The sequence below is a fragment of the Chiloscyllium plagiosum genome, chromosome 23 (assembly GCF_004010195.1).
Source record: "Chiloscyllium plagiosum isolate BGI_BamShark_2017 chromosome 23, ASM401019v2, whole genome shotgun sequence".
In the NCBI taxonomy this organism is placed as follows: Eukaryota; Metazoa; Chordata; class Chondrichthyes; order Orectolobiformes; family Hemiscylliidae; genus Chiloscyllium; species Chiloscyllium plagiosum.
The window spans coordinates 16765197-16782632 of record NC_057732.1 but is presented as its reverse complement, the minus strand read 5'-3'; the positions used below and the strand labels follow the sequence as shown (position 1 = coordinate 16782632).

At 40.3% G+C, this 17436-nt stretch overlaps 1 protein-coding gene across 3 annotated transcripts in view; it reads left to right on the top strand.

Moving 5' to 3' along the window:
• Positions 1-1733: 1733 nt before the first annotated feature.
• LOC122561654 (copine-8) overlaps positions 1734-17436 on the top strand; it is a 356185-nt gene continuing 340482 nt past the window's right edge. Inside the window, exon 1 of one of the 3 annotated variants that reach the window (XM_043713602.1) lies at positions 1734-1762. In XM_043713602.1, the coding sequence (XP_043569537.1) occupies positions 1749-1762 (14 nt within the window). In that variant the 5' untranslated portion in view covers positions 1734-1748. Of the gene's footprint in view, positions 1763-3233; positions 3322-3593; positions 3910-17436 lie in introns of those variants that run through there. The other 2 variants (XM_043713603.1, XM_043713601.1) reach the window with 2 other exon arrangements.

The window sequence follows — 17436 nt, the reverse complement described above, 5'->3', positions numbered from 1 at the left end:
GACAAACTGTATTTTCTTTAACTACTTAATGAGGTACTAAAATTCCACATTCTCACCACTCTCTGTATAAAGAAGCCTCTTCTAGATTTCTTTTTTGATTTCTTGAGATAACTGTTCTATGTCAATAGCCTTACTCTTCTCCACTCTTTGTGTCCATGGCACCAAAACCATCTTTAATCTTCAAGCCCTCCATTTGGTCATCTTTCAGCTTCTCTTTTGACAACCAATCAGAAATAAACTGCTTAATGTTTCTGGATGGCTCAGCCTCATTGTTCTGATGCTGTCCCCATTAAAAAAATCTTTGCACCCTCACCAGATCCTTTCCATGATTTTCATTATGTGGTGACCAGACTACAGAGATTATTCTGAGTGTTCTCTTCAGCCAATATCACCTGTCCCTTGACTCAGAGATCATCTATACTCAGGTTTATGAGTTTCTGCCATGGGACTTCATGTGAATGACCAGTCTGCTTCTTAGCTTTGAGCACATGGATAAGATGTTTCACATTGGCATGAGATCTGATTGTGAATTTATACCTTTTGTTTTCTTTGCTACTGCCACTTTGCTTCATCACTTGATGGTGTGACTCCACACATGGTACGGCTGGATGGAGAAATGACCACCATTCTGAAGGACTGATGGCAAATTCCCCGTGATCATTAATGTGCTGTTCTTCAAGGAGAACTTCAGAGAGTGTTTTTGAAGTGCTTTTCTGTATTCCCCCCGGAATGTTGGCTATTTGAGGTGTAGCTGGGCACAGTGTTTCATCTACCAAAGTTTCTTTTGTGGGGATTTTGCCTGAATGCTTGTGAAGGGACAACGTTGTCCTTAAATCTGGACAATGTGACAGAGCCATTGCTTCTGCAATTTCTCCAGTCCATATGTGTCATAGATACACAGCCCAGATTTCACAGCAGTACGGGGCTGAGGGGAACAGCTCTATATACTAGATTTGCTGACTTCCTGATGTGTGTTTGTTGCCAAACATTTGCTTCCACAGTTTGCAGAAGACTGAGTTGGCACCGGGGGCAGTCTGCATTACTCACTTAGTGACATTACCATTATGCCACCACCTCATTGAAAACAGCGTCGGTTGGGTTAATGAATTTATTCCGGTCTGAAATGTACAGATTCTCGAAGATGGTCAATAATTTTGGGGTTAGACAGGAAAGTCTGTCAGCTCATTGAACGGCAGAGCGGGCTGGAAGGGCCATATGGCCTGCTCCTATATTGCTGTTGTTGGTCATTGCCGATGTTGTGCAAGCTCCCTACACTACGGCAGTAACTGCATTTCAAATGGCACCCCATTAGCTGTAAAGGGCTTTGCGCCGCCCTGTGGCTATGGAAGACGGAACATAATAAAGTGCACTCTTGGACTTTTTATTTTATTGTGCATTCCCCGTGATAGGGAGTTATGAGCAATGTCATTGATGATGAATGTGTGGAGGCTTGGTCGAAACGCGGCGTTTCCTTTGGCATTGCAATGATGTGGAGAAACTTGTTGAACATCTCTCCGATGATTCATGAAGCTGGAGAAACAGACTCAAGACCAAAACACGTGGCCAATTCTGTCAAATCGCATTTGATAATGTGTTACACAGTCCTAGCACAAGGAAATCAGAACAGTAATGTAAACAAACCTTGTTACAACAGTAGTCGTACACAGTTGGCATTTGAGTTTTTAAAAAAAAAATCGGCTTGGGGTGGTGTGCAGGGCAAACAAATGTACACACACGCTTTATCAAAGATGTCTAATTCAAGGTAGGACTACTTTATCCCATCATCTCTAAGATCAACTGGAAATCTAGGAGCAGAGCCCTGTAAGTTCGAACACTGTAGTTAACAATTCCACAGAACGGGAGAGCCCCAGTGAATTAGCGCTGACATTTCTTAACGCTCAATTCGTGTGATGGTACACAATGCAACTCCCAGACTCAACTCTCGAGCCAGTTCCCACCGTCAGCAACTGTACCTGATCACAGTCACCAATTCATAACGAACAAGAGATCACCAAGACTTTGTAGACTGCTTCCTCAGAGCTAATGTTTTACCTGCCCCATTTAGGCAAAAAACCCCACACATTTCTCATCATTTCTATTTTTCCAATATTATTTTCAACGTTCACGCAAGTATACGCCTATTAATTCTTTTCCAAAATAAAAGTCTTTGGTCATTGGTGGAATACAAAGTAAAGAATTAGCTATTTTTAAAAATCATGTTTTCTGAAAATTTATCGATCATTTTTATATTTCTGCATTCATTTCCTTTATTCTGCAATTTAGCTGGTGGTTAGATTTAAAAAAAAATAAACCCACTGCCCGTTCAGACTCTTAGTCAAACAGAAAGATGAGAAGTTGGAGTCCAGGCGGCTTCAGGAAAGCAATCCAGATTCGCAGGGTGCGCCGAATCTATAATTCAGGCTCAAAACTTGTTTCAAATTGACCTTGGGAATCTAATGGGATAGTGGCCAAAACTGCAATTTCATCATATCAACAAGACCCAGTTTTCGATTTTTTTTATTAAAGTGAAACTCGCCTGAAGATTAATGAGATAAAAACAAAGGAGTGCGGATGCTGGAGAGCTAAAACAAACACAGAAATTGCCGGAGAAACTCAGCCGGTCTGGTAGCATCAGTGGAGAGAAAACAATTAACGTTTCAGGTCCGGCGACTCTTCGTCAGAGCTGAAACATTAACTGTGCCTCTCTCGCTGTCTCCACAGAGGCTGCCTGACCTGCTGAGCATTTCCAGCATCCTCTCTTATTTCAGATTGCCAGCAATTCCTTTTGAGGTCAATTCCAGATATTTGGAATTTATTCATGGGAAGCGTGGTCAGATACTTTTGTTCAGCAGAAATAGGTCTGTTTCTGTTTCTCTCGGAATCAGTCCCAAGTCGTTGCTGGCGGCAAGCTGGGGATGAGCAGGGGGGTATCTTTATAATGAATGATTAGATTAGATTACTTACAGTGTGGAAACAGGCCCTTCGGCCCAACAAGTCCATACCAACCCTCTGAAGAGCAACCCACCCAGATCCATTCCTCTACATTTACCCCTTCACATAACACTACGGGCAATTTAGCATGGCCAATTCACCTAACCTGGGGGGGGGGGGGGGGTGGAGAGGTATTTCCTTGTGAACATCGGGAGAACCTAAGGACTGAAACCGGAAGTGGATTTGTCCTTTAAACTTCATCCTTAACATGATGTAGAGGAACATGAATTGTGCTCTGTTTAAGTCTGGACTGGAATTTATTCGTTAATAGAGAAAAATACTTTTGTTCTTTTTGGAACGGTACAGATGATGCAGTATACTGTGTACCATGTGAGTACCGACATAGATTCCGGTGTTTTCGAGATGTTTAGAGACATTGAAAGAATCGTCACGTTTCCCGAGGCAACTCCAAGATGTTTATTTCTGACCACGAGCTTCCCATTAAAACAAAGTTTGAATTGTAAGGAATAGCAGTGCACGCAGACTTCTCTGTGTTAACGTAAGGTTTGCTCAAACAACAACAAAAAAAAGCAGGCATGCAATCCGGATTTCATAATCATATTTCACATCCTCTCTTTAAATGTCCCCCCACCCCCCTGCAGGTTTGTAAAAATGCCTGTGCCCCTCCTCTCCCAGCTGGTTTAGTTGGGCTTTCTGATGCAGACACGGCTCAAATGCTGCCGATTCCTGCCCCTCCTCTCCTTCTCAGGCGTTTTCTTGTATTTGTTATGAAGTGACATCACCCGCAGACACACACACACACACACTCTAACCCAAGCCGAGGAGTGGAGCCGTCCGACGCTTCAGGGCTCGGGCTTGTGCAGTCGAGAGCTACAGGAATATGGCGTCCATAGGAGACTTCGATCCCCTGCACACCAACATCCCGGCCACCAAAGTGGAGATCACCATCTCAGGCAGGTAATGTGTGTCCTGCAACTCCCCCCCACTCTGTCTTTCATCACAGGCGAGAAAGGGGGAATCCAGCAGATTGAGGTGTTTGCGGTTCACTTTCCCTGGCACCCTGAGCAGTGCTGAGAACCCCCTATACTGTAGTGAACATGACTTGGACAAAGTCAAGTTAGCTTTAACCAGCGGGGCTTTCCATCCGTCATTGCGATACTTGGCGTGTTTCTGGGCTCGGGCGAAATTCATTATCTTTGCTGGATGATTATTTCAGAAGATTAGAGCTAAGTTCTGGGAAGTTGTTAAGAACGCGTGCCTGTGATTGTGTGGGAAGGGAAATGTTAACTTTAACGCATCTTCTCCTGCGATATTATCAGTAACATGTTTCTGATTGCTCTCATGCCCAAGTCTGAGCAGACTGTAGGCACTCTATTCAGAGTGACTGTGTAGTTTCCCCCTCTCGCATTACCGAGGCGCGATGTGTGTGCAGATTATCATCACACGCTAGTTGGCAAGAAACAGGAGGAATTTCCATGTGTTAACTCCTGCAGTGCCGGATACACAAACCGAGTTGTTTATTGTTAAATATTGAAGTTTTGCTCAGGGCAGATGCATGGATTGGAGTGTGGACCGATATCTCAGTGTTTAAACATTCGACCTTCATCGCTTCGTTTCCTATGAGGCCACACGTTGTCAGGGATAATCTATTCCCAACCTTAGTGATTGTCATGCATGCACTCATTAATAGATTAAAGAAGTTGGACAACTCATTTGCAATCTTGTAAACTAATTACTTGGGCACTCCATTTTGTTAAAATATCAAATGAACATGGAAAAGTTATTTAATTTTTTTGTGGTGTTCCTAAGAATGGACACCAAAAACTTGTATTTGCTTTCTGTCTGAATGGTTACCAGTCGTGTTAAAGGGGTCCTGCATATGTATTTTGACTGCAATCCACAAATAAATCTACTGTGTTGCCAGTCACAATGTAGAAAGCTATCTGAGTTATGGTCATCCTCTGCTGCTCAAGCATTAACTTAAGTCAGGCCAGAAATTGGAAGAAAGTGCAGCATGTTCCCATGTTTATTTCATACCTTGCACTCATTCTTTCATTCCACACCCATGCTTAACAGATGCTGGGATTCCAGTAAGGAAAGCCCTGATCTTGAATTCATATCTGTTACTTTCTTACTCTGTTAATGACTGCGTGACAATCACCAAGCTTGGAAAGAGCAACCTACTTTTCAATCCACGTTTGAACATAATAAAAACTGAACTGAGAAAGCCTTTGGGCATGTGGTTTCCATTCTTCCCCAGCTACACATTCTCCACTGTCTGCACTATCACTGCCACAGGTGGGCAATCCCAAGGTAGTAAGATTCTTTTTCTTGCTAAAGAAATCATCATCAATCCTGAAATTACAACCAGAGCTACTCTGATTAATGGAGTGCCTAGCTCACATTTTCTTTTTAACATGTAGCTTTTATTTTAAACATCACTGCTGTTTTATAAGACACATATTCATAATTTTGTTCACCTCTAGCTTACCCGCCCTCCCACTACCACTCGTCTTTACTGTCTCATATTGCCAAAACAGTTGTATTTATTCTGTGGTTGATCCTGAGAGACACCAAGGATCTTGCTGCAGGCTAAGCAGGGCATGAGAGTGGGAATGGGGGATGGTAACCCCACGTTAACAGGCAGCAGGATCCAGAGGTACAATTTACAGACACTAGGAAATTAAATTGATACTTGAATGTTAATGTTTCCTCTGATTTCCCTCTGCTTTGGAGAAATGCTTAACATTTGGTGGGCATCTGCCCATATCTGAGTGCTACAGACGGGCAACTTGTTCATGTGCCAGGCACCAGTCTATGTGTAAAAACAATGACTGCAGATGCTGGAAACCAGATTCTGGATCAGTGGTGCTGGAAGAGCACAGCAATTCAGGCAGCATCCAACGAGCAGCAAAATCGACGATTCGGGCAAAATCCTGATGAAGGGCTTTTGCCCGAAATGTCGATTTTGCTGCTCGTCGGATGCTGCCTGAATTGCTGTGCTCTTCCAGCACTACTGATCCAGAACCAGTCTATGTGTGTCATTGTAATAACAACATGCCTAGTAATGCCAATGTGTTACTGGGATTAATAATATATTCAAACCTGTAATCATCTAGCATCCTGTATTTTAATTAATCAGAACCTTTTCTCTCCTTAAAGGAAGATTTGTCAGTATTAGGATGCTGTTCTTCCCATTGATAACATTTTAGTTTAAACATTACTGCAGGTACAAACTTTGTGAAATATCTGAAGGAGAAATTTCAGCATGATTTGTTGAGATAGTTTTGAGATATCAATATAAAGTTAAACATAGTTGCAGCACAAAGCAAGAAAATATTACTTTAAGTATTATTGGTGCAAAAGACTCACCAACTTTGTGCAACAATATTGATGCCCAATAATGTTCCAACCCAATTATTCCTTCAAGATGGGTCAGGCTGAGGATTTAAAAAATGGTATGTGGATGACTGGGCTACAAAAAAGCAAGTTTATATAACAATCAAGGCAATGCTAGAAAAACTGTGGGTGTAGAAATAAAAATGATATGCAATGCTGTAGCCAGCATCCAGCAGCTCATCAAAACTTCATATATCAAATATCAGACTTAAAGTTACTTCATTACTGGCTGTCAAATTTATTTTAATCACTTGTTTCCGGAAGAAAGATGAATGCTGGAAACATGGTCAACATAGTGCAATGGATGTATGATGCCACAGAATGGTGAACTTGGGTTTGGGTTCACCATTGCCATTAAAATGCATTCCCAATCTAAGGCATGCTAGATAAAAGTCTTCAAGTAACCCATCTGCTTGGCTTCTTAAAATTGGCACATTGCTAAGAAAAAGGGAGTAAAAGATAATCTGAACATGGAGAGCGATATCTACTGGGATATAAAAAATCTTGAATGATCAAACAATGTTCCATTTGTAAACTTCAAAGAAAACCTCAACATAGTAAATTATCTGCTATCATTGGAAAAATTTCTAATAAAAACTGATGCTTGAAATAATTTAGTTCTGTTCACTTTGGAGAATTTATGTTAATTTTGTCATTCATGTCATTCAATTGATCCCTTTACACAATGCTCGAGCTGACTTAGCTTTTGTTTGCAAGTTTTCTTTTAACTCTCATTGGTCATTTTTAAGAAACAAATTAATATTGTTCCTAAAATTGCAGAGCATCACAAATATCAAATGAATGCACCTACTAGGTGATGGTAAACATTTTAACCAAAGATCGTTTATAGCAATCTAATCTTCCTCAGTGTTAATTCATCGAGATTCTGTCTTTTCACAGTTGAACAACTACTTTTCAAACCAGAGAATATATTCTGTAAAGCTGTGCAGTTTGTATTCTGAGTCTGTGCCTTACAATTCTAATCCCTCATTCTTTTTAGATATCAACATATGCCCATTGATTGTTTACAGCAGACAAGTGTCAATATAAAACAACTTTCCCTTTCCTCTCCAACAATTGTATGATCTGCCTTGCCTTACCGTGTGCATAGTAAGAATGAATAAAGACTAAAACCATGGTTTACATGGACTGTTTTATGTCCTAGCAATCAACTTGAAATTATTTGCCACTTGTGACAGCTTCTGAGCTGGTCTAGATTATATATAAAGGTAGTTACCAGCAACATTGACAGTTTAGAAAGATCATGGGCATATTGTCTCTGAGTCTCTATTCATTTTCCAGTAGAAGCATGGGCAATGTATGTGTGACTTAATGACTAGAGGCACATGAGGTTTCTGTCTATACAAAATAAAAGTGAAGGTGTGTCAACCTTAAAGTGTTCAGTAAGCAGCAGTTCATCCATCAACTGGAAAATGTTTTGTTTTTGACATTCAGGCTGATCTGATAGATTCATTGATCCTGAAAGACTTTCTTTTGGAGATCTGAGCCATATCATGTTATACGTCCACATCTCTATTTATGAAAGACACTAATTAAACAATTAAAGTAATGCTAGACAGCTTGCGTATTATGGCTAAAGTGAAATTTATGTGCGACTAAATGGAACAGTTTTAGCAGCTGGCAGCGTGAGCTGGAGTCGTTGCAAAAAGAATCCAAAGCATGAGGCATGGAAATACAGAATTGATCACTCATAGGAACAAAGTTGCAAGCATATATAGGTATATGAAAGAACATATGTCACTGCTGTTATAACAGATTATTTCAGCTTCTCTCGAAGAATTCATACATTTTCCATCCCCTTTTGTTGCCTTTGAAATATTCCATACAGACACTTTGACCAATTTATTACTCATTAAACACATTTACTCAGCTGCTCTAACTGTATGAGACAAACAAAAGATTGCAGTTCAAACTTAGTTTTTCTAAAACGCTCACACATTAACAAAAATGTCTCGTACACAAATTAAGTTAACTTTTCCCCAAACTGGGCTGATTGCCTGAAAAACACACACATTACTCAAGCAAGTCAAGCAAGTGAACTTGGTTCGGCTGCTGGATTCACTGAACTCCATTGACAAAGCACTCAGTCTCTTTTTGGTACAACGGTGGATCTCACACAGAGTCTTTGCTGAGGGAATGGTTGCCAGGTGTCCCAATTATCCCTGCTTTCTGAGCTCCTCTGGAATTCTACAAAATCATAGAATCTCCACAATGTGGAAACGAGGGATAATTTGGCCCATCAGTCTGCACCGACTCTCTGAAAAGCATCCCACCCAGACCAAGCCCTCACCCTCACCTTATTCCCATAACCTTGCATTTACCAATACCAATCCACCTAGCCTTCACGTCTTTGGACTGGAGGAGGAAACCAGATAGCCGAAGGAAACCCATGCAGACACAAGGAGAACTTGCAAACCTGCACAGACAGTCATCCAAGGCTGGAATCAAACCTGGGACCCTGACACTATGAGTGCAGCAGGGCTATCCACTGGACCACTATGTCAATCCTGTTCTCTGACTTCCAATGGGGTCACAGGGCAGGGGTCACAGCACCTAATGAAGTTAGGCAGGCCATTCACAGTGTATCCATTCCCTTTCCAAACTATGACTAGACCATGGTGCCAAGAGGTCTGGCTGAAACTAGGAATACACAGTTACAACATAATGTCTGTTCTGACTGAGTACCACTTAATGAGTTACAGATCTTAACAACTTTGCCAATGCTCAATATGCAATAAAGGTCCGGGCTGATCCTTGTTTGCTTTGATCTTGCCCTCTTTTCATTCCATTAAGCCTTGCTTCCAGAAACTGTTTAGCCAATTTTATATTGGGCCTAGGTTCTTAGGCTGGTGTGGTTGGTCACACTTTACAATTTAAAATGATTGTGAATATGCTTAGTAACTCAGTTCAGAGCCTGTATTTAACTCAAGAATGGTGTGTTAATGTATCTATCTTCTTGACCAAGTTTAGGAAAGATAATAGTGAAAATCTAAGATTCTTGACACTCCTAAGGATATGGGTCTCTGTATCTGAGAACACACAGCTCCTGGATAGTCATATGTGTAGGAATGCTTGCAGTGAGCAGAGGGAGAATTCCAAAAAGAGAATGACACAGTGAATTTTTATAAGATTGTCATATTAGTAGTAATTTGTCTGCTTCAAACCACATTATGAACTTAAAAACTTTAGACCAAATTAAATTAACTGGGAACAGTTAACAGGGAATATGATTAGCACAATGTTAGGAAGAAAAAGTGTCAACTCTCAAATCTAAAATCTGAATGTGATACTCAATTTTGCAGCTGGAACCATGGCCAAGTTCCACTGCATTCTTTCCCAGTAAGTTCTGATATTACGAGCAAATATTACTTTGTGGATCTTATTGACTATGAGATCTTTGATTGGGGTTCTTAACCCGGGTCAATCAAGGAGCCCTGGCTGACAGATATAAATAGAGGGGGTTCAGAGTCTCCTCATTTTCAGGGACTGACTCTGAGCTGGCTGCCACAGCCAGTGTACTGTGTGTATGCAAATAAAAGGGGACTTGGAGATGGGATACCAGCCTCTGTGCAGTTATTTCATAGTACAATTTAAGAAAGGACATCATTTAAATAGGAGGTGAAAAACTAGGATAAATGTTTAACTTATTACCATAACTGAGTACATCAGGCAAATTACTCTGTTGAGTTCTGATGAAGAATCTCTGCATGCGAAACATTAACTCTGCTTTCTTTCTATAGATGTTGCCAGATCTGCTGAATTTCTTCAGCAACTTCTGTTTTTGTTTCAGATCTCCAAATCCACGGTTCTTTGTTTTAAATCACTCTATTATCCATTTATGTTAGTTTGATAATCCCATACACTGGGAGTGAATCTGGGATTATCTGGATGTAAGGCTCAATCACTATGGATTCACTTGATGAAATGGAGAGATTGTTATAAAAAAATGCCATAACATTGATATTCATTTCACAAGTTTCTTCTGAAATGCTTCTGAAATGCGCAGCAGTTGTTTGTCATTTCTAGCTGGTGTGTGCACCAGTTTATCAAATGCCTATGAGATTCTTGGGTGCTCATTTCTTTTGCATTATATTGTTCCCCTCCTCCTCACATTGTATTTGTAAAATGTTTGTGTCTTTCCTACGAATTTTTACTAAACAGTTCTAGCTAACCAGGGATGGACAACACTTGCATTACCAATGACAACCATTGTCCCATGAAAGAATATTAGAAACACATGGCATCCATTGGTTGACTGGATCTTAAAGGAGCATTGAAAGTTTTTGAGTTAGAGAAGTCGGAATGGGAAAATGTAATAGGGATGTAGGAACAGGACATTCAACCCCTTAGGTCTTCTATGCCACTTCAGACATAGCTAATCATTTACTTTAATGCCTTTTTTTCTGCAGTATCTCCATATCCCTTGATGTCATTAGTGTCCAGAAAGCTATTGATCTCTTATCTTGGATGTGCTCAATGATTGGGCTGCTGCAGCCCTCTAGGGTTCATTCATGGCATTCATTTTGGAAAACTGATATCACTGAAAGCAACTTCCGATACCATACAACTGCATGCATTTGTAAATGTGACCTGGTTAAATTGCCAGGTAAATTTGGACCATAGGCAGAAATATTGGTGCAACTGCACATGTATTAATTTTGCTTGAATGCAATCACTCAAAATTCATTTTGACTCTGAATCTAGCCTGATGTAAAGGGAATAAGTTGGTACAGAATAACAGTATGAACATTCTATTTCTCTCTTTTATGAACAGACTAAGAACTGAGCTTGTCTGTAGGGAGCATCAAAATAACCATTTAGCTGTGTTTAGTGTTCGAGGCAGGGAGCTAAATCACATTGAGAGCCTGTGCTTATTGTCCATCTCTTTTGCCTATTGAAGTACTTCAGATGGTGAGCCTTGAAAAACACTTGAAAGAAAGCAGGATAATAGATATTTAAAAGAAGAAACAGTCAGTGCTTACAGTAACGAAACTGATTCTTTACCCCCGAACATGAGAAATGTGATCAAATGCAGATTGTTTCCTTAATCCTTTTTGTCATCCTTGGCTCTTTTTTGATCATCTGATGTTTACTGAATTGTTCAGTTTCCGTATTTGGGGCAATATTTTCATGAGAAGCTTTTAAGTTTGCTGCTTTGCTTCTTTTGATGGAGTTGCCCTTATCAACATGACTAATTCCATTATCCATGATTCAATTGTAAAGCAGCTTGAATTTATGACAACTTTGAGAAGATAAATTTAATCTTGTTCCCCCCCCCCAAGTGTTTGAGAGTCACTCAGTGACTTGACTGCTTATGTTCCAGTGAAAGAACTGATATCTCATTTTCAATTATTCTTCGAATGAGTGAATTTTCATTTTAGTTTAGTCTTTGTTTTGTACCTAATCAACATAATGAAAATGCTTACTGTCATTAATGAACAGAATTTGTTTTAATAGATGGAAAGTGAATATTTATTTAACTTTCATTACATTGGTAATAATTCTATGCACTGAAATGGATTTTTCATGAATGTAATGAAAGCTCTAACATTTGCTGAATTTAGTCGCTACTTAGTAATCATGTATTGTGAAAAAGAGAAGCTGGAAAGGGCTCATTGAGTAAATGCACTGTACTGCCTGCGGTGAAAATAAAAGATACAGATAGGGAAGATACAGGTAATGATCTATATAGTGTTAGCTTATTTTACTGATTTTAGTCTGAAACATGGAGTAAAGATTAGATTAGATTTTTTAGATTACATTACAGTGTGGAAACAGGCCCTTCGGCCCAACAAGTCCACACCGACCCGCCAAAGCGCAACCCACCCATACCCCTACCCCTACATTTACATTTACCCCTTACCAAACACTACAGGCAATTTAGTATGGCCAATTCATCTGACCTGCACATCTTTGGACTGTGGAAGGAAACCGGAGCACCCGGAGGAAACCCACGCAGACACGGGGAGAACATGCAAACTCCACACAGTCAGTCGCCTGAGGCGGGAATTGAACCCGGGTCTCTGGCGCTGTGAGGCAGCAGTGCTAACCACTGTGCCACCGTGCCGCCCACCTGTGCCACCGTGCCACCCACGGTGAGTCCATGGTTAAGAAAGCAAATATAATGTTGCCATTTATCTCAAGAGGGTTGGAATATAAAAGCAACGATATGCTTCTGAGACTTTATAAAGCTCTAGTTAGGCCCCATTTAGAATACTGTGCCCAATTTTGGTGCCCACACCTCAGAAAGGCCATATTGGCACTGGAACATCTCCAGCGGAGATTCACACGGATGATCCCTGGAGCAGTTGACGATCCTGGGATTGTATTCATAGAGTTTAGAAGGTTGAGGGGAGGTCTAATAGAAACTTACAAGATAATGCATGGTTTAGAAAGGGCGGATGCTGGGAATTTGTTTCCATTAGGCGGGGTGACTAGGACCAGTGGGCACAGCCTTACAATTAGAGGTAGTCAATTTAGAACGGAAATGAAGAGACATTTCTTCACCAGAGAGTGGTGGGCCTGTGGAATTCATTGCCATGGAACGCAGTGGAGCCGGGGACATTAAATGTCTTCAAGGTAGAGATTGATAAATTCTTGATCTCACAAAGAATTAAGGGCTACGGGGAAAGTGTGGGTAAGTGGAATTGAAATGCCCATCAGCCATGATTGAATGGCGGAGTGGACTTGATGGGCTGAATGGCCTTACTTCCACGTCTATGTCTTTTGGTTTTATGGTCTAAGTGGTAAGTTCTCTGGTTTGAGTTAAAAGTGGTCTTGGCCTATGAATGATTCTGGCCTTTTTGTTGCTGAAATGGGTGGACTCAATGCACATATCATTGGTCTGCTGGCTGCATGTCAAAATCTAGGGTGTGGTTAAAGATGACAATGTATATCTTTGACTCAAATACATGCTTGATATTGTCAAGAGAGTGATTGAACACTACAGACTCCTGACAAGTGCAAAGCTGTACCCAGATGAACAAACATCTTCAGGATTGAAGAGGAAATTAAAATTGAAGTTAAGCAATATTTAGAATGCAACAGTAATAGCCTTATCTAAATTAACTTGGTAGAATCCTTTTCTTTTAATTTTAAGGAAAAGCAGTTTTTGTCAATAGAATGTAATTTATTGAACAGTATGTCTCAATATGGCTTTCCAGTCAAGTCTTCACAGGTATAAAATTACCTATCCTATTTATGCTACTATATTTATTTCAAGAAGAACACTGTATTGAGGTCATTCTCATATAACAGCATGATGTTAACTCAATCAAATAAAGTCTACAGTATGAACATTTATCAATCCAGTCAATTTTTAAGCAGTGGAGCTACAGTAAATTTAATCTGTATGAAATGTACAACAGTTAGAACTTTTAGTCATTAGGATAAAATAAATATGCATTCATTACATTGTTTGAATATGTACCTTATTTATCACTATAATGTTTAGGTGGTCAAATTAATCTGCACTGTGTCATTTTAAAATATTTGTTCTGATGCTTTGAGCTTTCATCAGCTCCAGTAAACATCACAGTTGACTGCTGGTTCATTGAAGCCTCTATAAGTCAAGTTTATGCAAGTTACAGTCTATAGTTATTGACATGTTTTGATATATATACACCATATACAGTAGCAGAGTCCAACCCCTAATTTTACTTGGGTGTCTTTGTTTCAGATTTTAAAAGGCTGATCTTTATTTTTATTTCACCAATAATATGTATATATACATTCTGCCAAAGCTTTGAGCTGCTGTTGTATGAGTCCTTCAACTCACTGGGTAAGCTTCAGTTTTCCACTCCAATGCATGTGCAAGAGTGTTATGATTACTTCCGAGTCCAACATTTTTGTTTTGATGAAGTCATATATATATTTCTGTTTAAGAAAAGGGAACTCGGATTAAATTTAAAATACAATCAAATACTATCTTTTGTTTTATCTACTTTGGTTTTCACAGTTCATAAATGATTGACTTGGAGGTTTGATAGAACCTGGCTGAATTAACACAGTGATGTCAAACGGTTACATTGTTTTTGCTCCTTCAAAATCCAGTCCAAACGTTTTTCTGTTATGTGTTAGAGGTGCCATCTTTCAAACAAGAATTAAATCTGTCAGTGCAGATTCTATCACGTGAATATAAATGATTCCATGGTACTATTTTAAAGAAGGGTAAGTGAGTTATCATAAGTGTTCTGGATAATAGTAATTCTTTCATCAAATTCATTAAAATGGTTTACGTGGTTTCTTTTACACCGCTGTTCGTGGAAGCTTGTTTGGGATAAGTTGGCAGCAGTGTTTATTCCTATATTCCTGCGATGAAAACCAATGAGTGATGGGTCACTGAGGCAAAACACACCTTTGGAGGACTTCAGGCTAATATAGGGGATCCTTGGAATAATCACATTAAATAAATCAAGCACGGCTGAGAGTTTCAGTGGCCGACAACGCCGGACTCGAACAGAGCTAGGTGATCTAATGAAGGTAGACTTAGATTGCCTTTATGTTGGGAACAATTTGGGGTCAGGAGTTCAGCTCAGGTTTATTTGGGACAGATGTTGCAGATAGATTGGTTCAGCTTGAGATAGTGGCCAAGAAATTGGTGTTGAGGGAATTGAGATTGAGGTGCCAGTTGAAGACAATGGGTTTGCTGTTTCTAGTATTTATCTGGGAGAAGTGGTGGGTGTTCAGGACTAGAGTCAATACAGTACAGTGAGGAGGCAACAAAGAGATTGAGACTGGTGGTGGTGTATAGGATCAGAAAAATTTCTGGCTGTAACAGCTGCTCCTTTTTTGAGGTATTTTGGGTGCTGGAGGTGATTTCCTCGAATTCCAGGAGCGACAATTACTGTTTTATATGCTGTTGCATTGTTTTGGAACTTTGGAAAAGAAAAGTCAAAACAACATCAGTTTTAAAAGGGAGAAGAACAGACAAAGGAAGCATATGGTGAGGACAGTGCAGGAGAGAGAGAGAGAGAGAACCTGCCCAGCTCCTGCCTTTGCTGTTTGAATTTGTGTATCACTGGACATCGGAGTGCAGCTGGGAAAATGATCAAACAGTGAAATTCACAACTGATCTTGGAGGAACTGTTGGGCGAAGTTCACAGCACAGAATCAGATAAGTTAATTGTTGTTTTAAGTGTGGCCTACAGAGAATCTGCAGTATTGAGTAGAGTAGGTTCTTTCTTGATTATATGTTTTTGGAGATATGTCTCTTGATTAAACTTAAAATATAAGCCATAGCTATTAATTTAACCTGGGACAGTGTTTGTAGAGGAATACGACAGGGTCTTTTCTGGGTCCGTAGATTGTGAAGGAGCAAAAGTGGCCTTTAATAGAGTGATATTTACTTCTTGTTAGATGTGGGAGTTTAAAGAGAGTTTAAGGGTTACTGTGGATTATATCTGCCATAAATGCTGCTGGCTGCGAATCATATCAGATCAAGTGGATCAGTTGGAGAGACAGTTAGAAGCGATGAGGAATTTGCAACAGCAACAGTATGTGATGGATGGCACTTATAGAAAGGGGGGAAAGTCTCAGATACACTCACATGATGGGTTCACTCTAGAAAAGGTAAGAGAGATAGGCAGCTAGTGCAGGAGTCTTTTGTGGATATACCCATTTCAAACAGGTATGCTGTTTTGGAAAATGTAGGGGGTGATGGATTCTCAGGGAAAAGTAGCACAAACAGCCAAGTTTCTGGTATTGAGACTGGCTCTAATGCAACGAGGGGTATGTTGGGTTCCAAGAGATCAATTGTGTTAGTGGATTCTCTGGTTTGAGGTACAGACAGACGTTTCTGTGGCCAGCAGAGAAAAAGCAGAATGGTGTGTTGCTTCCCTGGTGCCAAGATCAAGGATGTCTCAGAGAGGGTGCAGAATGTTCTCATGGGGAGAGGAGCCAGCAGGAGGTCATTGTCCACATTGGAACCAATGACATAGAAAGGGAAAAGGTTGAGATTCTGAAGGGAGATTACAGAGAGTTTGGCAGAAATTTAAAAAGGAGGTCCTCGAGAGTAGTAATATCTGGATTACTCCCAGTGCTATGTGTTAGTGAGGGCAGGAATAGGAGAATAGAGCAGATGAATGCATGTCTGATGAGCTGGTGTATGGGCAAAAGATTCACATTTTTGGATCATTGGAATCTCTTTTGGGGTAGAAGTGACCTGTACAAGAAGGATGGATTGCACCTAAATTGAAGGGGGACTAATATACTGGCAGGAAAATTTGCTAAACTGCTTGGGAGGATTTAAACTAGTAAGGTAAGGGGGTGGGACCGAGGGAGATAGTGAGGAAAGAGATCAATCTGAGACTGGTACAGGTAAGAACAGAAGTGAGTCAAACAGTCAGGGCAGGCAGGGACAAGGTAGGACTAATTATTTCAATGCAAGGGGCCTAACAGGGAAGGCAGATGAACGCAGGGCATGGTTAGGAACATGAGACTGGGATATCATAGCAATTACAGAAATATGGCTCAGGGATGGGCAGGACTGGCAGCTTAATGTTCCAGGATACAAATGCTACAGGAAGGATAGAAAGGGAGGCAAGAGAGGAGGGGGAGTGGCATTTTTGATAAGGGATAGCATTACAGCTGTGCTAAGGGAGGATATTTTCGGAAATACATCCAGGGAAGTTATTTGGGTGGAACTGAGAAATAAGAAAGGGATGATCACCTTGTTGGGATTGTATTATAGACCCCCCCAATAGTCAGAGGGAAATTGAGAAACAAACTTGTAAGGAGATCTCAGCTATCTGTAAGAAAAATAAGGTGGTTATGAGGGGATTTTAACTTTCCAAACATAGACTGGGACTGCCATAGTGTTAAAGGTTTAGATGGAGAGGAATTTCTTAAGTGTGTACAAGACAATTTTCTGATTCAGTATGTGGATGTATCTATGAGAGAATGTGCAAAACTTGACCTACTCTTGGGAAATAAGGCAGGGCAGGTGACTGAGGTGTCAGTGGGGGAGCACTTTGGGGCCAGCGACCATAATTCTATTTGTTTTAAAATAATGATGGAAATAGACCAGATCTAAAAGTTGAAGTTCTAAATTGGAGAAAGGCCAAT